At 39.0% G+C, this 24872-nt stretch overlaps 1 protein-coding gene across 10 annotated transcripts in view; it reads left to right on the plus strand.

The window, feature by feature from the left end:
- The window catches only part of LOC118827025 (probable E3 ubiquitin-protein ligase HECTD4), a 171767-nt gene that overhangs the window by 107485 nt on the left and 39410 nt on the right, over positions 1-24872 (plus strand). For all 10 annotated transcript variants that reach the window (XM_036598209.1, XM_036598214.1, XM_036598211.1 and 7 more), the window contains 13 exons: positions 1581-1729; positions 1915-1994; positions 2146-2309; positions 2662-2899; positions 3278-3414; positions 3497-3623; positions 3835-3972; positions 10262-10398; positions 11681-11841; positions 12388-12569; positions 18549-18754; positions 21953-22083; positions 22271-22476. In XM_036598209.1, the coding sequence (XP_036454102.1) occupies positions 1581-1729; positions 1915-1994; positions 2146-2309; positions 2662-2899; positions 3278-3414; positions 3497-3623; positions 3835-3972; positions 10262-10398; positions 11681-11841; positions 12388-12569; positions 18549-18754; positions 21953-22083; positions 22271-22476 (2056 nt within the window). The remainder of the gene's footprint in view (positions 1-1580; positions 1730-1914; positions 1995-2145; positions 2310-2661; positions 2900-3277; positions 3415-3496; positions 3624-3834; positions 3973-10261; positions 10399-11680; positions 11842-12387; positions 12570-18548; positions 18755-21952; positions 22084-22270; positions 22477-24872) is intronic.

Here is a 24872-nt window from a genome sequence, read left to right on the forward strand (position 1 = left end):
AGTTGGACAGTTGTGTAATGCTAAAAAAACACCTGGTGGTTAATTGGCAACGGGTCAATAACATGATTGGGTATAAAAGAGCATCCTGGAAAGGCTGATTCTTTCAGAAGTAAAGATGGGGAGGGGTTCACCACTCTCTGAAAGACTACGCAAGCAAATAGTGCAACAATTCAAGAATAACGTTTCTCAATGTAAAATAGCAAAGAACTTTTGCTTTTCATCATTTCTGGTACATAATATCATTAAAAGATTCAGCAAATCTGGAGAAATCTCTGTATACAAGGAACAAGGCCAAAAACCAGTATTTACTGACCATGATCTTTGGGCCCTCAGGCGGCACTGCATTAAAAACAGACATGATTCTGTAGTGGAAATCATTATATGGGCTGTGTCCTCCAGGCTAAAGACCACCCAGCTTGTTATCAGTGCACAGTTCAAAAGCCAGTATAAGGGTACATTAATTCACATGGCATGGGTGACATGCACATCTGTGAAGGCACTATTAATGCTGCACAATATATCAGATCAAATCACGTTTATTGTCACATCACATTGACACAGTTGCAAGGTGAGTGAAAATCTTAGGTGCATAGCCCCCTTGTAGAATTTAAATACAAAAAATATATAAGAAGAAAAAAGAAATATATAAACACTGACTCTAAATATATACACATACACACAATATGCACTGCTATTGCACTATTTCCAATGCACAGATGTACAGTAATAAGTTATGAAATAAAACTATAATATGTGCTGTTGTACACATTTCTGTGCAGTTAGTGAGTCTGAGGTAGATAATAAATGTGATGCAGGGTACACAGGGGATAGAATATTGATACAGAAATCTTACAGATACATGTTCCAACATACGCTGCCATCCAGATGACATCTTTTTCAGGGAAGGCCTTGCTTATTTCAGCAAGACAATACCAAACCACATTCTGCATGTATTACAGCAGCATTGCTCCGTATTAAAAGAGTCCGGGTACTAAACAGACCTGGCTGCAGTCCAGACCTGTCACCCACTGATAACATTTGGTGCATTATGAAATGAAAAATATGACAAAGGAGACCCTGAACTGTTCAGGCTGAAATCCTTATAAAGCAAGAATGTAAAAACGTCACTTTCAAAACTACAGCTGTCAGTCTTCTCAGTTCCCAAATGCTTACAGAGTTTCATGTTAAAACTTTGTCCTTAATGGATTTCTGTGAAGCTGCTTTGTGACAACATCAGTTGTAAAAAGCGCTATACAAATAAATTTGACTTGACTTGACTTGTTAAAAGAAAAGGTGATGAAACACAGTGGTAAACTTGCCCCCATCCCAACTTTTTTGGAACTTGGAATCAAATTCAAAATGGACACATTATTTTTTAAAAACAATGAAATTTCTCTGTTTCAACATTTGATATGTTGTCTTTGTAGTATTTTTCCCTTAAATATATGGTTTACATGATTTGCACATCATTGCATCCTGTTTTTATTTACATTCTGCACAACGCCTTTTTTGGAAATGGTATTATATGACATTTTGTAATTTTACTTTTTCTTTCCATTTTGTCCCTGTCCCTTTGTCAGGCTCCATCATTTTACTGGGAAATAGAGATTTTGTCCTACGGAGACTCTGAGGATGACAGTGGCCCAATTGTGTCTTTTGGCTTTGCCACAGAAGCAGAAAAGAGAGATGGCGCATGGACCAATCCTGTTGGGACCTGTCTCTTTCACAAGTAGTTATTTTATTCACTAGATTTTTTCTTGTATCTTTTGGTTGGCTCTCGCTGACTGCTGACCACCCATCCTTTGTTCCCACGCTAGGTTCCTCTTTATCTTATCCTAAACTTCATGTTTTCTGACTCCCTCCTTCTCTCTGTCTCTCTCTCCCCCTCCTCCCTCTGTTGCCCTTTTTTCTTAGTAATGGGAGGGCTGTACATTATAATGGCTCCAGTTTGCTTCAGTGGAAGAGCGTGAGACTAGATGTAGCTCTGCTTCCTGGTGAGTTGGGATTTTTTTCTGCTTTCATCTTAAGAACCACTGTGTCTGTCTTTCTACCTATACTCTGTGTGTATTCACACATTCTAACCATGGCACACTGTCAAAGAGTAAGTTACATCTAATCTCATTTGTAACAATCTGGCCTATGCAGGAGATGTTGCTGGAATAGGCTGGGAGCGTTTGGAGGGAACGCCACCTCCGCCGGGGCAGGCTCCTAAAGGTAGGGTATACTTCACCTACTGCGGCCAGCGTCTTAGCCCCTACTTGGAGGATGTGGCTGGCGGCATGTGGCCCCTTGTCCACATTCAGAAGAAGGTGAGCAATTTAACACCAATAATGTGACACCACAAAAACAATGAATTCAAAATAGACTTTTGCCAGTTTTCATATATAGACTGTATGGACTGGTAAAACTTCAAGAATGTTTACTGCATTAAACGCTTTTTCTTCAAAAAAGCAAGCAAGATTCAATATTCATATAGGCCCTTTAAATGACTTTGAGTGCTGTGAGTTTTTGCAAGTTCAATGTTGAATTACATAACAAAGGAACATGAACTAATTGTTGTTTATGTGTAGATACTAGAATGCAGTTTATCTGACTTTTAAATCAATTTCTAGGCCCCACATATTTACTAATCACTTTCTTTGTGTATGTTGACATCTCTAGAACACAAAAATCCGTGCTAATTTTGGATGCCGGTCGTTTGCCTATGCGGAAGGGCAGGCTCATAGGAATGCAGCCGATCTGTGCATGGACCTCTCAGAGGAGATCAGTGCAAACTTTGAAGCCCTGCCATTTGCCATGGCCTCAGACAGTGACAACGACGCTGGTGCTAGTGTGGCATCTGACTCTGGCTCCCATGGGCCTCCTTGTCGCATTGCTGCTGTTGCTACTGCTCAACAACGTAAGGCTTGCTACTCTCCTAGATATTAGAGTGTCAATGAGAGATACAAAGCAATGTCATAATACTGTTTATGATGATGTAGTCCTGCTCTGCTGTAATTCATCTGTCAGAGACTGCAATTTTCTTGCTGTATTGTCCCAAGAGCATACCAACTAATTTTACAGTTCAGACACTGACACAAATATTTATGCTGTTGTTAACTTTTCCTTTCCCTGCCTGCCCCTGATATGCTGCAAGAGGGGGATATATTTTCTTTGCAGGAATTAGGTCTTGAGAGTCTTACTCCTAGGTTCTGTGTAGTGTGCAAATAAAGTAAAAAGTTCTTTACCTACTAAGCATGAATAAGTCATACTTTCTCCTGTCCACTCTGGTTCATAGAATATAACAGCGATGCTTCCTGCTCCTACAAAGTTGAACTAAGCTATGAAAATATGGTAACCTCTGGGCCTGACCCACACCCTCCACCCATTGCTGATGATGAAAGTGATGATGAGGATGATGATGATGTGCCAAGGGTAAGAAAAAGTGCCACATGCATTTATTTTAATCTGCCTGTCCCCAGCCTTTAATTTTACCTCCAACTCTGTCTCTTTGTAGGAGGATCACTATGCTTTGCTGGTGAAAGCATGGGAAACCAAAGTATTCCCTACTATCCGCCGCCGCTTCAGGAATGAAGCCGAAAGGAAATCAGGACTGGACCAGATCAAGGGAGCCCTTCAGCTTGGTGAGAATTATCCATTCATCATGAAGTCAGTTAATGTGGGTTTAGTTGTGGTGCACTTCGCAGTAATTGTTTCTTTGCCTATAAGGCTTGATATGAAAGAGGTATTTAAAGTTTCATAGCCCAGAATGCAAATTTTTATGAGAGTAGATTGCAGGACGGTGTTCCACTCATGACTGATGATATGTCTTCATATTTGTATATTGACTGGCAGGAATGGTGGACATTGCACGACAAACAGTGGAGTTCCTGTATGAAGAGAATGGTGGCATTCCCCGTGATCTTTACCTCCCCACTATTGAGGACATCAAGGACGAAGCTAATAAATTTACTATTGACAAAGTCCGCAAAGGTACCTACAAACACCCACAACTGGACATGGAAACACACTCATTCACTCTCTCCCTCTCTGGGATGGAGATCATGGACGGGGCCAGAGGGTGGGTTCTGCTGCACTGTTTTTTGTCTAAAAAAATAAATCAATCAAAATGTCAAAATCAAATAGGGAAGGTCAAGATGGGTTTCACAAATCATCTTCGACCTCTGAGTAATTATGTTTTAAAATGTCATTGTGAATAAACAAGAAATTCTGTTTAAATGCGTATACGGCTGCTCATATTAATTATTAATGTTCTGTGTACATTTCTGGAAAATTTATTTTATATCAAAAATTCTGTTTATACCCACTGATTAAAACCAGTTACACCACGAGTGGTGCAACCGTCTAAGCGTTGCCCCTATCATCAGGAGATCGCGAGTTCGATCCCTGGTGATGCTACAGCCATCTGTGGCCTGGTGTCCAAGAGAGCACAATTGGCCTCACTCTCTGGGTGGGTAGCATGGCGCCCCCCTTCTCCCAATCACTCAGCGCGATGTTAGTCAGCGCAGGCGTCTGTTAGTTGACGTAATAGAACTGGCGGTTGGCGCTCTCCTCCTATGGAAAGCCAGTAGTGCCAAAACGCCTAATGAGCAATCACCTAAAAATGAAAATAATTTAAAAATTCTGTGCTTACACATTTTGACATCTTCCATCCAATCAGTAAAGCTGTACATGAATACATCTGCATTTTAATAAGAGAGTGTGACAACACCTGACAGATGCAACGTATGGTATTCCATATTCATGAGGTACTTGTTACAACGCAGTGTCGATGGACTGTGACATACCTGTGTACGTGGTGATACATAATCTGTGCGTGATAATACATAGGAGTTAAGTGAAATGTTATGATCACGTGAACCACCTATTTCACACATGGTCAACGCATCATTGTCGCATGACCAGAGCTCAGTGAAATGAGCTATACAAATTTACAAATACAATTGCTAACTGCAGACTTGATCTGTTTGGTTCAAGCCTTAAGCCAAAAAAGTTGTTGAAGAATGAAAGCATTTTAGCAATGCTGTTTATTTTTATTTATTTATTTATTTATTTATTTTGCATGCATGCAATTTTGGTCTATATTAGACCAAAAAAAACAAAGGGTTTCTGATGTTTTGGAAGAAGGGATTTTACTTAAACTGTTGTTCTTAGGAAACACAGTTTTCGGCCTTCATTAATATGATCTTATTCAGAGCACACAGTTCTTTAAGAAAAGTAAAATTTTGAAAATGTAGGCCTTGGAGCACTGGCACCATATCAGAATAGAAAAAAAAACAGTGGATTTCTGACTGTTTGACTAATGCCCATACTCACAACTGGTGTGGCTGAGAAATACTGTTTTGCTGTTACTTTATTAACATAATCTTACTCAGGAAACATTAATCTGTAAGAAAATTGGCATTATGAAGCAAAATAGGTCACTGAACTACTAGCACCACATTTTGATCTAGGTAAATAGACAAAATCAGTAGTATTGCTGAGTAATACAGTTTTGCACTGGCAATTTATTGATATCATTCTATGGACACATGAATCTTTAAGAAAAGTGACATTATGAGGAAAAATATACGTCTTTGAACTACTTGCAACACGTTTTGTACCAGGTGTAGACAAAATCAGTAGATTTCAGACATTTTGTCTCAAGTGTCTATACTAAAATTAGTAAAGAATTAGTATTAGTTGCTGGGTTTTGCACTGGTAATTTATTAATATAATCTTACTCAGGACACACCATGCACTGCTGTGTCTGATCCACATGTAACACACACTAACACGCCACAACCACGTCAGTGTCACTGCAGTGTTGAGAATGATCCACCACCCAAATAATACCTGCTGTACGGTCTGTAACTGTAGAACTACAAAGTAAAACTGTATGGTCAGTGGAGCTGATAAAATGGACAATGAGTGTAAAAACAAGGAAGTGGCTGGTCAGTGTATATATGCACTAATGGATACATTTCATAACATAGAGCTGTGGTTCTGGGCACATGGTGCAGTGGGTAGCGCCGCCTCACAGCAAAAACGGCCAGGGTTCCATTCCCTGTCTAGGTGACCAGGATCCTTTCTGTGTGGAGTTTGCATGTTCTCCCCATGTGCATCGGTTTCTATCTGCAGTCCAAAGACATGCAGTCAGGCCAATTGGACATGCTAAATTGCCCCTATGTGTGTTAGAGCAGGGAAAACACTGAACTGTGCAGGCCTGGATACTGCAGGAGAAGGGTTGGGAAACACTACCGCATTAACTAAGCAGAAAGCACAATGAGCTTACACTGAGCATTTCATGTTTAAAAGCTCAGAATATGAAGAAAATGTTATTTTTTATAAATATAATTCCATGTTTTGAGTGTTCTGTTATATCTATTAAAATACAAACCCCATTCCGAAAACTAGGTTGGGACAGTATTTGAAACGCAAATAAAAAGCAATTTATAAATCTACTTTGATTTATTTGAATAAAAACAGTACAAAGATGAGCTATGTAATATTTTTTGTTATCACCTTTATTACTTTTGTAAATATATGTTCATTCTGAAAGATGCTTGCAGCGTGTTCTAAAAAAGTTGGAACAGGAGTAATTTAAGACTAAAAACACAATGAAAAACAGTACAAGACAAAACATCAAATATCATTTTTGGTACTGTTTTCAATTTTTAATACAGGCCAAACAATTTACTGATCACTGCAGTTTTTAATGGCATTTCACATACTGTCCCAGCTTTTTTGGAATTGAGTTTGTAGGATATCAGGTCAGGTTAATCTTTATTGTCATTCCAGCCATATACAGGTGTGCAGTTGGATGAAATAGCTTTCTCCAAGGTCTTGGGGCAACATGTAACAGCACAGTAAACAAATTATATAACAAGGCACAAATGTGCTGGTGTGTAATACAAAGAGTCTTTCACATGCAACAGCATATTAAAATAGTAAGTGTCTAAGCAGCACAATGGATTCCTAGAGTGTAAAGAGGGTGAATAAAATAAGCGGCCATAGCCTGTGTTTATAATGAGTATAATTAACATATGAAATATTGTATTCACACAGAATTTCAAAACTCTTTGATGCCACAATTTCAGTTCATCCATTACTGAGATTATTCTGTCCATTATCATTATTTATTTTTGTTTTTAAATGTACACCTAAATATGTAGGAAATGTGTAAACAATAGTTATTGTGTGTGTACTTAGGCCTGCACAAAAATCTGATCAACATGAACTACTTATCTAATAATTATAAAATCCATAATCATTAAAATAAATATATTTCGTTTTGGAATTAGACTTGTGTAGTAAGCTACTCTTAGATTTTACTTTGGATCAAAGTCACAGAAGCCATTAAAGTTACAGAAACCATTAAAACTTTCTGTTGGTTCCTGGTAGTGTCCAGTAGTCTCTATCAGTATTTTGTGAGTTCAGACCATTCCTTTAACATGTGGTGGTAGTATGAGGGAAGACTGACTGAGAGAGGGGGGAGATCTCTGGGAACTTGAGCTGGAGTTCTGAGCAGCTTCAGCGTGTAACTAGAAGGCCAGATCCCCCCTCATAGCTGTAGTGGGACTGATGTAGGACTGATGTAGGACTGAGGAACAGGGAGGAGATGGGGTGGCGGTGGGGATTACGAACACTTCATCACAGGAACGGAAGGTGAGGATGTGAATTTATAGAGTGTTGGATTGGAAGATCGAGGGATTTCAGCCGTGTTCCTCCCTCCCAAACTTCAGTTATAACATAACTACATTTAGTGTTTTCCTGATGGGTTGATATCACAGTGTCAAGGACTCTACTGGTTTAACAGGTGTTCAGACTCCAGATGTATTTGTAGGTTTCCTAATGGGATCCATAGGTGCCCTACAGAAAACTAGTGGTCTCCAATGGTAACCTTTAAGCTAATTCCCATTAGAAAGCAAAACCATCAATTTTTAATCCTAATGGTTCTAATGGTCTCTTTTCATCAGTGAAAAAACAGATGCAGAAAACATCAGGTATCTTAAATTTCAAAAGCAAAGCTTTGTTTAGAGTCTATTAAAATATTCTTAAAAAGAGAGAAGACTCCACTTATCTGCCAGAGGCCATCTCAGAAGACGGTGACTGTGTCAGTTTAAGAGGTCTTACATCCTGTATGTGGAGATGTAATACATTCATCAGCACACTTTGGGAAATAGCGTAGATAATTTTTAAATTTGCAGTTTTAAAACGACGTTGAGACATGTAAAATCCTGCCACTATTACAAGAAAATGAATTTCTCCTGCACATGATGAAAAAAATCACATGTACTGATGTCAAAATGTTGCGTCTGTATACGATCATGCTTGGCTGTCTGCACGCGGAAATATTTTGAGCATACACACATTATGTCCATCTGTACAAGTATTTCTTCTGCCGCCTGTAGGTGAAAAATCTTGAGGCATTTTGGCACTATTGGCGTTCGATATCCTCCGAGCACATTCGGCTGTCCAGTGACGTTGCGTGAGGGGCAGTTCGAAAAGATGCGGCTGCGCTTCAGGTCTCGGGGAAGCCTGTGTTAGCCTTTGCCCTCCTAGCGCTGGTAGTATCGTGTGACTGGGGAGTCCTAACTAGTGGGTGGAAATGGAGACAACTAAACTGGGGAGAAATTGGGGAAAAAATACAAAAAAAAAAAATATGGAATCAATTTATTATTTAAATTTCATACAAAAAGATGTCTTGACTGGGCTCATATATCTTAGTGAGTACTTGTTTTAGAAACAAAATAATAGAGATTTGTATTATTCAAATGTTTTCGTTCCATGCACTAGGTACATCTGTTAGTCATTTCACAGGCTACAGTGCATTATCGGTATTATATTTAGCCACTCTAGATGAGTGATAGTGTTAAATAGTGTTAACATAATTTAATTACTCGTAGTATTACACTTCATGTATGCCGTAAAGAACAAGAGATTTTTTTGATAGGGGAGGCATATATACAGTTGTATGTTTAGGCATCTTTGTTTAGGCATCTTTGGAAAAAAAAATAGTTTTTGATTTTCTAATTCTGAAATTAAGAAATTAACTCCACCTCTGCCTGGAACAGACTTAAGTGTAACATATTTCTATTCTATTTCATTATCAGCTATCTTGCTGGAGATGAGTTTGTATAGTTTAACAGCTACTCATAATTAAATATACACCTTTTTTTCTTTTCATGACCAGCAAGCATAAATAATTACAGTGATTATCATGAAATTCTGAATGCTATTGCTTTGTTTTTATGATTATTGTCATTATTGTTACCATACTACTACTACTACTAATCTAAATTTTCAGTGGGATTCAAACGAGCAGATTTACTTGGCCATGCAAGCACCCTCACTTTCTTTTTAAAAACAATCTTGAGTTATTTTAACGGTATGTCTGTAGTCATCGTCTTGTTAAAACAATTTTTTCCCAGGTTCAGTTTCTCCTGTAATATGTCTCAGGTCATCGTTTTATTAATTTTTCCTTCAATGACTTGTAATGCCCCAGTAACATAAATGTTTCCAGGCTTGTTTAGGCTTAGAGGAGAAGTATAGGGGAATTTTTTTATTGTTATTTAAGTCATGTATTTCACATGACAATCATCAACTTACCATGAACACAGATGGTCTAGGTTGTGAAGTACTCTGCTCAGTCATGCTTGGGTCACCTGTTTTTTATGATAGGGATGTTTAACGTCTTTGCTATTTTTTTTCTGTTTGGGTGTATTTAATAATGCCTTCCCTGAGACGTTTAGAAAGCTCCTTCACCTTCACCATGATTGCTACTTTTTGCATTAAATCTTCCCAACCAAAGGCTACATCTTTTATGATACCAGATGCAATTTAAAAAAATATTTATATATGTCTGATTACTTTAGTCAGTTTTGTTTTTTAAACCCCTTTGTTTAGACTTATGAATGTATACTTTATCACAGGGCATTATATTGGTAAATTTTAATATGGATATATGCATTGGATGTATATTAAGTAAGTAAAAGTATCTAAATACTTGTTTCCCCTCACTGTATAATATCACATTTTTCATGTGTCCACCATTTGTCTTTTACAGTTTTAATTTTTTTTTTGAGACTTGCATTCTGCTTTCATGGGTCTGGATGTCATTCCCTGTATGTGTATTTGTAGATGTCTTTGCACAATTAAGGCTTTAACTTTTAGAAAGAGTTTTAGAAAGAAATATTATTTTTCTTCAAAGAGTGGTAATCCTGTTCAGACCTGGTCCTGGGCTTATAAGGTCTCCATTCTCTGCTATGAATCCTCTCAGGACTGACCGTGGTTATACGCTGCCCTGACAGCAACAACACTGGTAGCAGCACAGGAGGAACAGCCTTACCCAAGTTTGCGATCCGAGGCATGCTCAAAACCTTTGGCCTTCATGGAGTGGTGCTTGACGTTGACTCTGTAAGTTGTCTGTATAACCTTTTTCTGATGACTAGGGCTGAATAATTTTGAGAAAAATATTCTGTCTGCCATTGTTACTGCATTCTTTTTTTTAATACATTAATGTCCAGGCCAACTTTTTTGAAGAAAAGACCACTTTTTCTGGCTTGAAGCTTGAATGCTGAATGTAGTGTGCTAGATTGCCAGTTAGTTGTGGTTATGCTGTATAGGTGTTTGATGTTTGGTTGCTTCTGATTGGGCTGTCTTATCTTTAGGGAGTTCACCATCTCAGTGTTATTAGGTTACATTTCTCTACTTGTGAAACTTGTTTATAATGTTTCAGCTTCAGCTGTTGTTTCAGTTTCAGCTCTTGCAATTTGAAAATTGCACTCCTTCAGTTTGATCTAAAAATGATTCATCTTTCAGATCTACAGATGATGGTTCTTTTAGGCAACTTTTGAGCTTAAAGAGGAACGGAGGAGATATTGCTCAATGCTCAATATTGAAGGAAAAAGAAACAAATCTGCCTGTTGAAGAAAATACTTAATTGAGCAAGTTAAAAATGAATGAGTGCTCATGTTGTTATTTAGCGTATTGTAATTCATGTTGTCTGGGTACCAACCTTGGCTGAGCAACCTTTTAAATATGAACTACAGATTCATTTGTTATGCTTACAGAGGACCTAATTGTTTGCATATTATAATTCATGTTGTCTGGATTAGCTTGATGTCTTCTAAGCTAGTTAACTACTTCACCTTTGACTTATTGTTTTTTGTTGTTGTTGTTTCTAGTGGTAAAATATTATTGTAAGATAACATCCATTTATTTAATTTGTGGCTTGGCCATTTTGTCCAAAAAAAAAATAATAATAATAATTTTAGTTCTCTCCAGACTGCATAATTACACCTACAGACATTTCTAAATATACTGGTTTGGCTCAAAATAACATTATGCCAAAAAATAGCAAGTAATGGTTTGAGTAAATTTCCATTATTGAGTGACCTTGGAGAATCAGATGTACAGGTAATTCACATGTTAAGGTTTCTGTAAATCTGAATTCTATGTAAGTTTCAGCTCTATAGAAATTTTACAGTTTATTAATTTGTAGGACTTCTCAGTTCTGAGGAAAAAGCATGTACTGGGGAAAACTGTTTACAGTGTCAAGGTTCCTCTTTAGTGTCATGATTCGTGCATGGCATCTAGCTAAATGTTAATATTAGGAATTGCAAGAGAAAGAACAGGTTCTACTAATACCTAACACAGCATGCAATTCTTGGATTTATGCCATATTTTGTGTGTCCAGGTAAATGAGTTGGTCCAGGTGGAGACATATCTACGAAGTGAGGGTGTATTGGTCAGGTACTGGTACCCTATTGAGATGCTGGAGCGCCCACCAACAGGATCCCGCAGAACTGCAGCCAATGGCCTAGTATCTCTGGACAGCAGCAACATTCAGGTTCACAGGTTGAAGACAAAAATCCATTTTTATTTCACACACACATATATATATATATATATATATCACACACGCCTGCATATTCCAATTCCATTCCATTTTTAAATCAAATTTAAATCTTTTGAGAAAATAAATCAAAATACTTCCAGAAAGGCCTCCAAAGGGCATAGAACAAGACAATTTTTTTGGAACACTCAGTGAACTTCTATTGCAGCTGTGCTGCAGCAGTTATAGTATTTTTCTGATAAGACCTGTTAATAACAGAGTGCATGTAATCTTTGAAGTCCCCTGACTTTTTTTGCGCTCCATACTTCTTTGAATTTTGCAAGTAGTGATGCTTTTCAATACATGAGTACTTTTAACTGCAGTTTCCCCAGGCATGTGATGAAGCATGTGTTTCACAGAAAAAAAGTTTTTAATAAATTGGATTTTTTTTTATAATTCCTCTAGTTTATATATTGCTTTAATTTGTCTGGCTGTGTGTTAAACTTTTTGTTCCACATTTCTGTGAAGCACACTTTAGTGGACTCTGTTCAGCTATGCATGTGTTTCAGGGAGCTACTGCGTTGTGAGAGTGCCTTGGCGCGTCTGTACTGTCGCATGGCGTTGCTCAATATCTTTGCGCCTAAGAGCCCTCACACCTTCACACGTCTCTTCCACATCCCTGCTGTACGTGACATCACCCTCGAACACCTGCAGCTCCTGTCTAATCAACTGCTGGCTCCACCTCTGCCAGGTAAAAGAAAAATTAGCAATAACACAAGTAAAATTGTACCTGTTTTTCACACGTAACAATCGTCTAATGGTTACAAAGTGAATTGTTATCACACACGCGCACACACACATATTCGACCTATATAGTACCCTCCAGAATTATTATTTCTCAGCACTCTTGGGAAAAATTACATCGGGAGAATGAAAACTAAGGTAAGTAAGACCCATATATCTGTGTATTATTTGAAATTGCAATGCTCTTCCCCAACTACAAGTTGTTCTTTTCTTTTGTGCTGTCCCTGATGTCATCCTACACATACAGTATATAGACAAAAGTATTTGAACACACCTCTTAATCATTGAATTCAGGTGTTTCATTCCGTCCTACTGCCACAGACGTATAAAATCAAGCACCTAGCAATGCAGTCTGCCCTTACCAACATTTGTGAAAGAATGCATCATTCTAAAGAGCAAAATTTCTTCCTGCCTAGATATTCCACAGTCACATAGTGAAAGGCGCATAGTGCATAAAAGTATCTAACACTCTGCTAACTGCAGACTTCCAAACCCCCTTTGCCATTAACATCAACACAAAAACTGTGTGCCAGGAGCTTCCGAGCAGCTGCATGGAAGCCTTACATCACCAAGCACAATGCCAAGCGTCGAGTGGTGTAAAGCATGCCGCCACTGGACTCTGGAGCATTGGAAATGTATTCTGTGGAGTGATGAATCACGCTTCTCTATCTGGCAGTCTGGTGGACGAGTGAGTTTGGTGAATGCCAGGAGAGCCTTACCTGCCTGACTGCATTGTCTGAACTGTAAATTTTGGTGGAGGAGGGATAATGCTATAGGGTTGTTTTTCAGGGGTTGGCCTAGGCCCCTTAGATCCAGTGAAGGGAAATCTTAATGTTCAAGCATACCAAGACATTTTGGGCAATTGTTTGCTTTCAGCTTCGTGGGAACAGTTTGGGAAGGCCCTTTACTGTTCCAGCATGACTGTGCCCCAGTGCACAAAGCAACCTCCATAAAGGCATGGTTGGGTGAGTTTGGTGTGGAAGAACTTGCCTAGACAAAGCCCTGACCTCAACCCCTTCGAACACCCTTTGAATGAACTAGGACGGACATCGTGACCCAGGCCCTTTCGTCCAACATCAGTGTCTGACTTAACAAGTGCTCTCCTGGATGAATGTGGGAATTTTTGCAAGTTTCAAGTTTCAAGTTTATTTGTCATTTGCACAACATGTCAGGACATTTATGCATTGAAATGCTTGTGGTGAGGCTCAGACAATCACTCTACAGAAGTAAATAAGTAAAAATAAAATTACAAGAAAAACAAACTGAAATATATTAAATATACACAAAATATAGAGAACATACTGATAAAATATACACAAATATAGAGAAATGTACACAAATATACAGGCAATATACATTTTAAAGTGACTTAAGTGATTTAGTGTTATTGTTCTTAAAGTGGCTTAGTGTTAATTAAGGTGTTATTGTCCATAGCAGAGATGATATGATGTAATAATAATACTGACAAAAAGACTGAGTGAAATGGTAGTTGGTGAAGGACCCACAGCTTCACAGCTTGTTCAGAAGCCTGACAGCCTGTGGATGGAAACTGTTCATTAACCGGGTTGTCCTAGCATGTATGCTACAAAATCTCCTACCTGATGGCAAGATGGTGAACAGGCTGTGTGCTGGGTGGCTGCTGTCTGACCGGATCCTTTTGGTCTTCCTGAGGCAGCGGGACTAGTAGATGTCCTGTAAGGCTGGTAGTCTGTTGCCTATGATGGCTTCTGCCGTCCTCACCACTCCTTTAAGGGCCTTGCGGTCACAGGCAGTGCAGCTGCTGTACCAGACAGTGATGCACCCTGTGAGGATGCTCTCTGTGGTGCATCTGTAGAAGTTGGTGAGGATCTGAGGAGGCAGACCAAACTTCCTGAGCCTGCGCAGGAAGAAGAGACGCTGACGGGCAGATCTCACAATAGTGTTGGTGTGGAGGGACCAGGTGAGGTCATCAGTGAGGTGTATGCCGAGAAACTTCACACTGCTGACTCTCTCCACTTCGGCTCCATTGATGAACAGGGGAGAGTGACCACCCCTCTGCCGCTTCCTGTAGTCCACGATCATCTCCTTTGTTTTGCTGATGTTGAGACAGAGATTGCTGTCATGGCACCACTCTGACAGAGCACTGACCTCGTCTCTGTAGGCTGTTTCATCTCCATCAGTAATGAGGCCTAGGATGGTATTGTCATCAGCAAACTTGAAGATGATGTTAGACGTGTGTTTGGCTACACAGTCATGTGTATACAGGGAGTAAAGGAGGGGGCTAAGCACACATCCCTGTGGAGCCCCTGTGCTCAGTGTAGAAGAGAAGCCGTTACCAACTTTCACCACTTGGGGTCTGCTCGTCAGGAAGTCCAGTATCCAGTTGCAGAGATGAGAGTTCAAACCCAAGTCTGTGAGCTTAGGAATGAGTTTGGCAGGGATGATTGTGTTGAATGCTGAGCTGTAATCTATGAACAGCATTCTTACATATGTGTTCTTTCTGTCCAGGTGCGTGAGAGCAGTGTGTATTGTTAGTGCAATGGCGTCGTCTGTGGATCTGTTGGAGCGGTATGCAAATTGGTCAGGGTCCATGGTGGCTGGAAGTGTTGAGCAGATGTGGGCTTTGATCAGCCGCTCGAAGCACTTCATAACTGTTGATGTGAGTGCAACAGGGCAGTAGTCATTCAGGCAGGTGACAGACGATTTCTTGGGTACTGGAACAATTGTGGTTTCCTTAAAGCACTTGGGAATCACTGACAGTCTTAAGGAGAGGTTAAAGACGTCAGTGAAAACCTCAGCCAGCTGGTTGGCACATACTTTAAGTACACGGCTGAGGACCGTGTGCCTTGCGTGGGTTAACTGCCCTGAAGGATCTCACCACCTCAGACAGGGGAATGGCTAGTTTCCCAGCAGGTGAGGTGTTGGTAGCCTCAAAACGAGCATAATGAGCATTAAGTTCATCTGCAAGTGAGGAGGAAGAGCCCCTATCACAGATCCCACCTTCTTTGTAGTCAGTGATGATGCGTAGGTCACTCCACATACATCTGAGATCAGAGCCAAGATAGTTGGATTCCAGTCTGTCCCTGTAGCTCCTTTTGGCCAGCCTGATGGTCCTCTGAAGGTCATATCTGGCCTTCTTGTAGCTAGTCGGGTCTCCAGAGTTGTAGGCAGCAGCCCGAACTCGTAGTTTGGCTCGAACCTCAGCATTGATCCAGGGTTTCTGGTTGGGAAAAGTTCTGACATTGATTTTTGGTACAATGTCTTCAGTGCATTTATTGATGTAGCTAGTGATGGAGTCAGTGTATTCATTGATGTCTGTGCCAGCCGCATCACGGAACATCTTCCAGTCTGTGGATTCAAAGCAGTCCTGAAGTGTGAAGATGGCCTCCTCACTCCATTGATAGACTGATCTGAGAACTGGTTTTGCCTGTTTAAGTCTTTGTTTGTATGCAGGCAGGAGAAGAATAGAGGTGTGATCAGCTTTGCCAAAGGCAGGGCGGGGGAGGGGTTTGTAACTGTCCTTGATTGCGGTGTAGCAGTGGTCAAGAGTCTGTTCTCCTCGGGTGGGAAATTTAATGTGCTGGTAGTATTTGGGCAGAACCTTCAAGTTTGCCCTGTTAAAATCCCCAACCACGAAAAAAACAGCCTCAGGGTGAATATTCTCAAATCCATTAATGGTCTCGTACAAAACTTCCAAAGCATGTGACTTATCACACTAGCCTTATTAGCCAGGCTAGTGTGTCCATTCACATCGCCTGCGGTGTGCCTCTGACACATGTATGAGACAAATGACTTGAGAAATTCAGATGTGAAACATTCATTTTTGCAGAGACAGAGAAGCTGCTGTGTGCTTATATGAACACACCACAGGTCTATCTATATAATGTTCAGTATATAATCCAGTGAGTAAATGCCATTCTGTCAAGCTTAGTATTATTGTTTGTGACACAGAAGACAGCTAGTTGGGTTAGATAAAGTTAGTATTGCTAAGGGCACTCTGTATCGGCCGGTACTTAAAGATCAGGTATCGGTATCAGTATCTGTATCAGAAGGAAAAAAATGGTGTTGATGCTTCACTAGTTTCAGTGTTTTGTTGGTCACAGCTTTAGGGTGGATGGTGTGACTAAATATGGCCCCAGAGATTTTCTCATTTTTGTGTTCGTAAGAGCCTGTTGATATCTTACTTATTGATGGTGAGATGAACAGGGGGTGGAAATGAGAGATACAGGGTGGGAAAAAAGAACAGTGGACTGGGAGAAAGAAGCTGGAGATTTCAGGTCATTCCTGAGCTGGCAGGTGTTTTTGGAATTGGGCCAGGTGTCCAGTCAGAGCACACTGAGCTCATCAGGAGGCAGGGCTTAAAGACACAGGAGCGCTAACAGAGCATTTCAGAGAGAGGGTAAATAGAGATGTGCAGTATGTGAAAAATGGTGTATTTTTGAAACATTGAAGCATGTAAATCTAGTCGACCCCAAAAATAAAATTATGAACATTGAAAATGAGCATAATAGGCCCCCTTTAAAATCTGATAGATTGTACTGATTAAGCTGTTTTAAGGTGCATTGCACTCATTTACACTACCAAGTAGTTAATTCTAAGTAGTTTACTCAGTATGGTACCGGATTACGTATCAGTGGCCACTAAAAAATGGTTCCTCGGTCTAAAAAAAGGTATCGACTTGTCACTATTTCTAAATCTAGCATTTTTTCACTGTTTGGTTAAAAATAATTAGAACAGCATTATCAATTATCAGTCAAATCACAGTTCCTTAAATGCCCATTGTTCGAATCTAGAATGGCTGGCTAGAAATCTGGGTTGCCAGCAATCAGAGTGAAAATAGAAGTTAATTTAGGTCTCCTTTCGATGCATTGCACTGTTCTCCAAGCTTTAATTGTATCATCTGTTTTTGGGTCATTGCAGTGCTCCTCGACAGCCTTTAGGGTACAGAAGAAGAGTGAATTTCTAAGATGATGCCTTCTCCAAATTTAGACATCCACTGCCTGCTGCTGACTTATTTTAATTATTTATTATGCACCCTTTTAAGATTAATTTGATGAATAACAGCTTTTAACTATGCAAGGTAAAGGCCTTGTAGATGTTTTAATACAGCTTTAGAGGTTTAGGAGGTTGGGCTGTAAGAATAATGTCATAGAGATGTCTTTTTTTATTATTAAAGAAAAGGAACAAAATATTGGCATATGACCATCATTCACAGTATAGCTGAGCATAATATAAAATATAATCAAAGAACAGGAATTGAAAAATAAAATTGGAATTTAATCAACTAATAAAGAAAAATAGAAACAACAATAAGATAAGAATTCAAGTTGAATACAAGTGTTAATGAATAATAAGTTTAAAATGGTCAAGTGACACCAGTCAGTGTAGGTTTAGAGTATCCTGTAATTAATTCCAGCTCACTAATGCACTGTAGCTAAAAGATTTTCATGGTTCAGTAAAACTAGAACAAGTATAATAATTTCCATTAATTACCAAGAGTGTAAATGTAATATAAGATGGCATATGGCTGGAGAATGCCTTATAAAAAAAACAGAAGCCAGGGTGTTTCCTGTCATACTACATACTACTGTAGCCAGCTATCCTTTTCATACAGTGTGCAATGATGAGTTTCTGAGAGTCACTAGTGTTGAATCTCAAAGCTGGTTGATAGATTGAATGTAAAGTTTTGAGGCAAATCCTTTTCCTTTTATGCATTGGGAAACATATTTTGAATCAGCAATCTGACCTAATTTATTAACTATCTTACTAATATAATATTTACATATACATTTACTGTCCATCCATATGCCATGGTCCTTGCGTTCATTGCTGGATTTCGACAGGATAGTGGTATTTAAAGTGTTAAAATCAATATCGGAAGACGGCATGAATATAATTTTCTTTGCATTTAAAACTAATTTGTTTTCCATCCTTCTCTCTACCGTAGATGGCTCCATCAGCTCAAGCTCCATCTTGCTTGCCCAGTCAGTGCTCCACAACCTGCAAGGCCAGAGCTGTTCCCCAACTGAGCTCTTCTACCAGGGTAATGCACAGACCATCCGTGAGTGGCTGACCGTGGCCATCAGCAGAGCCCTGCACCAGGGAGAGGATGGCTTGTTGGAGCTCACCAAACAGATCTGCTGCTTCCTCCAGGTACTAAACTTTCAATTTCCCCATTCATTTAATTGCGCACTGTGAGGTTCTCTATCTGAGGTCTTGTAACATAAGTCAAGTAAAAGTTCTCGTACATGAAGTAATGGTTGCTGTTTTCCGTTTTTTTGCGTGCTTGAACCCTATTGGAATTGTCAAGATTTTTAGGGTCCAAGCACGCAGTGCGTGGGACCGTATTGTTTTTGCTCTGATTTTTCTTCTTCTTATTAGGGTTCAAGCACGCAGTGCGTAGAACCCTATTGAAATTGTCAAGATTTTTCTTATTATTAGGGTTCAAGCATGCAGTGCATTGAACCCTATTGGAATTGTCAAAGTTTTTTAGGGTTCAAGCATGCAATGCATTGAACCCTATTGTAATTGTCAAGATTTTTAGGGTTCAAGCATGCAATGCATTGAACCCTATTGTAATTGTCAAGATTTTTCTTCCTATTCTTTTTCTTCCCTGAAACGGAACGCACAGCCCAAACCGTAAGTCCTAGAGACTTGAAACTTGGTCAATAGGTAGTAGTCCCTCCCGCTACTCAGGCGCAAGGAATCAGTCAGACAAGCCATATTTTTTTCCTAGTTCCTTGGGTCCAACCAAACAACTTCGCCATTTGGACCGTTTAGCTCCGCCCACTTAGTTTTTGAGCTAATTTGCATAATATGCGAAAACTACTTTTGCGAACTAGTCCTACAATTTTCACCCAATCCCCATGTAATTGGTGTCAAAAAATTCAGAAGAGCCTGAAGGTCAATAATTATCAAAAACATTTTGACTTTTCTAAACAACATGGCTGCCATATGCAAATGAACCCTTCTGGATAACCCTTCTCGACAACCCTTCAGCCAAAAAATTTCAAACTTGACAGACAAATTTGGGAGAAGATTCTGAGATAGCCGTTCAATTTTTGTGCGCATATGTCATTAGGGGGCGGAGTTAATGCTACATGGCTGTTTCTCAGCATCCGTACATCCGATCAGGCTGAAACTTTCCAGATACCATCTGGTGGCCAGACTATAAGTGAATCCATAAGGACAATTTGATTAATTGAAGTATATGGTTGCCATCAGCCAATCAGCATTTAGCAGGCTTTTGACAGGCTTACCATTGACCAATCATCATGAAACTTGAATGATCTCTACATATAGCCACTTTCTAACAACCAATCAAGTTTGAAAAAATTTGACCACTGTGGGGGCGCTATTCATAAAAATTAACATTGTTACATATTATTACTATTTTATTACAAGTTTGCTTGAAAATCCTTGTGTATTATATGTAGTACGTTATTCCAAACAATTTTGCAAATGCATATTACAAAACTGCATAGTTTTTTTGTAATCTGTAACTGTTTAAAAAGCCTACTTTTTGAACTCGTCCCTGGATTTTGATCCAATCTTTTCAAAGTTGGTCTGGAAAAATTCTTTGGCATCTCTAGGTAAATAATTATCAAAAACATGTTGACTTTTCTACTCAGGGTCGTGTGGATCAATCAATTAATTACTGCGACCATGGCATTGTTAGCTTGATTAGCTATAACTCAACAGTCATTGGTCAGATCATGTCCAACCTTTAAGGACCTTTACATATTCGTACTGTAATGGTGTTTGCCAATTTTGGTCCAGATTGGCCTTTAGGGGGCGCTTTAGCACTCAAAAACACTGAACAATCAATTAAAATGCTATTACAATGTTATTACAAGGTCGACATATAAACAGTTGGTGCCATGTGACTCAGTTCACTGACATGAACAACTTTCTAAGTACATGTTCTGTCACAAACTGTACTGTTTGTCTGGTATTTTGGCTTATTCATTCGAAGACTACATTGTACGAAGGCTTATTATACAAAGGTCAGTCTGACCAAAACTTGAACATCTTTGGATATAGTCCCTGATTAAGAATCATACCATTTGTGTCCTTTTCACTAATTCTGACCCACTTTCACTGAGCTCATACTTTACTTTAGTCCTATGTTTCAACTTTTCATCTTTTTCAACTTTACTCATATTTTTACCTGTAACTTTTGATCAGAGTGAGATAGAGACAAAATCTTTTTTTCTGCTGATTCCTGGGGACTTGCTGAACAAGTGCATCCCAGTCACTTTTAGCCCCACCCTCTTAGTTTTTGAGCTAAATTGCATAATGTGAAAAACCTATTCTTGCGAACTAGTTGCAGGATTTTTTGCCAATTTTCATCAAATTAGTACCATAAGGTTCAGAAGACACTAATCCTCAATAATTATCAAAAACATTTTGACTGTTCCACTGTATTGAGGATCAATCAATTAATTACTGCAAACATGCCATTGCTAGTTTGATTTGTCATAACTCAACAGTCATTGGTCAGATCATCTCCAAACTTTAAGGACATTTACATATTTAGACTTCAATGGTGTTTGCCAATTTTGGTCCAGATTGGCCTTTAGGGGGCGCTTCAGCAAAATCCAAAAAATCAATTAAAATGCTATTACAATGTTATTACAAGGTTGACATATCAACAATTGGTGCCATGTGACTCAGTTCACTCACTTGAACAACTTTCTAATTACATGTTATGTCAAAAATTGCACTGCTTGTCTTTTATTTTGGCTTATTCATTCAAAGATTTCACTATACAAAGACTTATTATAGAAAGGTCAAAAGGTCATTCTGACCAAAACTTGGTGAACGTCTTTGGATATGGTCCCTGATCAAGAATGATACCATACTGTGGCCTTTTCACTAATTCTGACCCACTTTCACTGAGTTCCTTACACCAATAGGGCCTCTTATGAGTGCATTGGGCCTCATTATGGCCTACATCAAATCAATGGCTTAAACCAATCCACTGTGCAAGTGCTACTATGTGTGAAATGCTGCCATTAGTCATGTAGTTTTGACATGTATGTTGACAAACTCTTGGATGTTCTACAAACCAGTGTAGATGAGTACATATGAATATAAACCTATAATGTGTTTAAAGACCTCTGATCGTTGTTTATGGCAACTTGAGGCCTTTTAGGCCTAATGGGCTAAACGAAAAGCTTGAGGCCTTTTTAGGCCTAAGGGGCTAAACCTGCAGAAGGGCCCGTACTGCTGTTGCGTGCTTGAACCCGCTCATTGCCGCTTGCGGCTATATTTTTTAATTGAAATTGTGATGTGATGTGAATGTGTAAAAACATTGTTACTTACATTTTTGCATGGTTGAAAATCAAGAATGCCCCAGAGCAGTTTACATCAGAGGAGTTCCCTGTCTCTGAGTCGAAGGTCAGCATGGATGTCAACTTCCCCAGTGCCACATTTGTGGTTGTCTCTTGTAAAGAGAGCCAGCTAGGTTGCCGGAAAGAGTGAGTTCTCACAATTACTTTCTTTTGAACTTTGAAACCAGCAAGTCATTGACTCTATCCTGTAAAATGGGGTGAGTCGATATTAAATATCAAATAATATTATTAAATAATATTAAGTGCTGTTATTGAAATGTCTTATTGAAATTCTTTTATCACTGTGTGTTTTTCACGATTTCCTGTCCTTCAGCTCCTCTCTGTATAAGGCTCCTTGGGCTCGGGTCATGGTGTATGGGTTGGGGCACAAGGTGCGACGTAATGGTCAGCTTAATCTGATGGAGGCTGTATGTTACCCTCTGGATGCTTCCCCCTCTAATACTGGCCTGACACCACCTCCTACAACCAACCAGTACCCTACCATTATCATGCCCACGGACAAAGTTCACATCAAACTAGGTATGTTGCAATGTGACATTTTACATCAATTAATATATGTGGGTCATCGTAGTTACACTTACTGTACAAATGAGAAAAAAAATGCATTTCTGTCCACATTGATATATTGTAGGGGAAGATGGTGTAAGGCCTAACCAGCATAAACTGGTAAAAAAATAGCCCAAGACTATGAAGTTTCCATCTCTGCAGTTTACAGTACCCTTAGTGCAGTCTGATTGGAATTCTTTTCCAGACTTTTTCCACACAAAGGGTTTGTCATCAGTTTAATGTTGCTGTAGAAGTGATTTCCTCTGAGAATTTTTTTTCTTTAGATTTTTAAAGTAGCCTAAAGAACTTTAAGTTTACAAATGGTTGGAGTGCTCATACACTTTATGTAGACACCGTAAGGCAAGCACATTTCACAGTAAAATGGAAGCATCTACTTTGTATAACAAAAAATGTTAATTAAATAATTCTTGATAATATAGTAAATGAATTATAATAGGTATTATAATCACAGCAACAGTGATAATAAAAACAAAATAAACAATACAGTTCTATTCAGTGTTTAATCAATCAGTGTGGCTGATTAAAAAGTGAAAATGATTGGTGCACATGATTAAAAAATTAGGTATTGGTTTAACTATGCCAGCCTCAAAAATCCATACAAACTTACTTTTAGCCTAATTGCTCATGGTATGGCAGATTTTTAGGCTTTATGCAAATAAAGAGAAGTTTACCAAGTGGTGGCTGATCAAGATGCTAATGTATGGTGCAGTATGCATTCTTCACCATTTGTCACCCCTAAAGTTAAGCTACACACTGAAATCAGTGTTGAGAGGATTCAATATGAGGTTTCGATATTAGAATATACAACCCCATTTCCAAAAAAGTTGGGACGCTGTGCAGAATGTAGATAAAAACAAAATGCAGTGATTTGCAAATCACTTAAACCATATATTTCATTGACAATAGTGCAAAAACAATATATCAAATGTTGAAACTGAGAAATTTTATTGTTTTTTGAAAAATATATGCCCATTTTCAATTTGATGCCAACTACACATTCCAAAAAAGTGGGGACAGAGGCAACAAAAGGCTGGTGAAGTTGTGTAATGGTAAAAAAAACGCCTGGTGTTTGATTGGCAACGGGACAGTAACATTACTGGGCAGAAAAACAGCGTCCCAGAGAGGCTAAGTCTTTCACAAGCAAAGATGAGGAGGGGTTCACCACTTGATGAAAGACTGCATGAGCAAGTAGTGCAACTATTCAAGAATAACGTTTCTCAACATAAAACAGCAAAGAACGTTTTGCTTTTCATCATCTACGGTACATAATAATATTAAAAGATTTAGAAAATCCAGGGAAATCTCTGTATGCAAGGGACAAGGCCAAAAACCAGTGTTTGCTGGCCATGGTCTTTGGGCCCTCAGATGGCACTGCATTAAAAATAGACATGATTCTGTAGTGGACATCGTTGCGTAGGCTCAGGAACACTTCTGAAAACAGTTTGTTGCTGCATCCACAAATGCAAGTTAAAACACTAAAACGCAAAGTAGAAACCATATATAAACAGGATGCAGAAATGCTGCCACCTTCTCTGGGCTCAAGCTCATTTAAAATGGACTGAGGCAAAGAGAAAAAGTGTCCTGTGGTCAGCTTTTTATCTGTGTTCAGTTCAGAAGCCAGTATCCATGATGGTATAGGGGTGCATTAGTGCACATGGCATGGGTGACTGGCACATCTGTGAAGGCACCATTAATGCTGAATGATATATACATGTTTTGGCAACATATGCTGCCATCCAGATTTTTCAGGGAAGGCCTTGCTTATTTCAGCAAGTCAATGCCAAACTACATTGTGCACATATTACAACAGCATTGCTCCGTATTAGAAGATCTGTCACCACTGAAAACATTTGGCGCATTATTAAATGAAAAACATGACAAATGAGACCCCAAACTGTTGAGCGGCTGAAATCCTATATCAAACAAGAATGGGAAAACATTTCACTTTCAAAAGTACAGCAGTTGGTCTCCTCAGAACGTGTTGTTGGCATCAAATTCAAAATTTCTCAGCTTCAACATTTGACATGTTGTCTTTGTAGTATTTTCCTTTAAAATATGCAAATCATGTAAATCATGATTTGCATATCATTGCATCTTATTTTTATTTACATTCTGCACAGCATCCCACCTTTTTTGGAAATGAGGTTGTACGTATATTGGGCAGGAGATAATTACAATGAGTGAAAAAAAATATATATATATTCAGATTGCATTCTAACTCTCTCTGGGTGAATAGGATGGCCCTCCTTCTCACCCCATCATCAGCTGACATAACAGAACTGGGAGTAAGCTCTCCCCTTCAAGCGCGTTAAGCTGTCCAGTGTTGTTGCATGTGCAATGCTTTGATA

This window comes from Colossoma macropomum, unplaced genomic scaffold (genome assembly GCF_904425465.1).
Source record: "Colossoma macropomum unplaced genomic scaffold, Colossoma_macropomum, whole genome shotgun sequence".
Taxonomy (NCBI): Eukaryota; Metazoa; Chordata; class Actinopteri; order Characiformes; family Serrasalmidae; genus Colossoma; species Colossoma macropomum.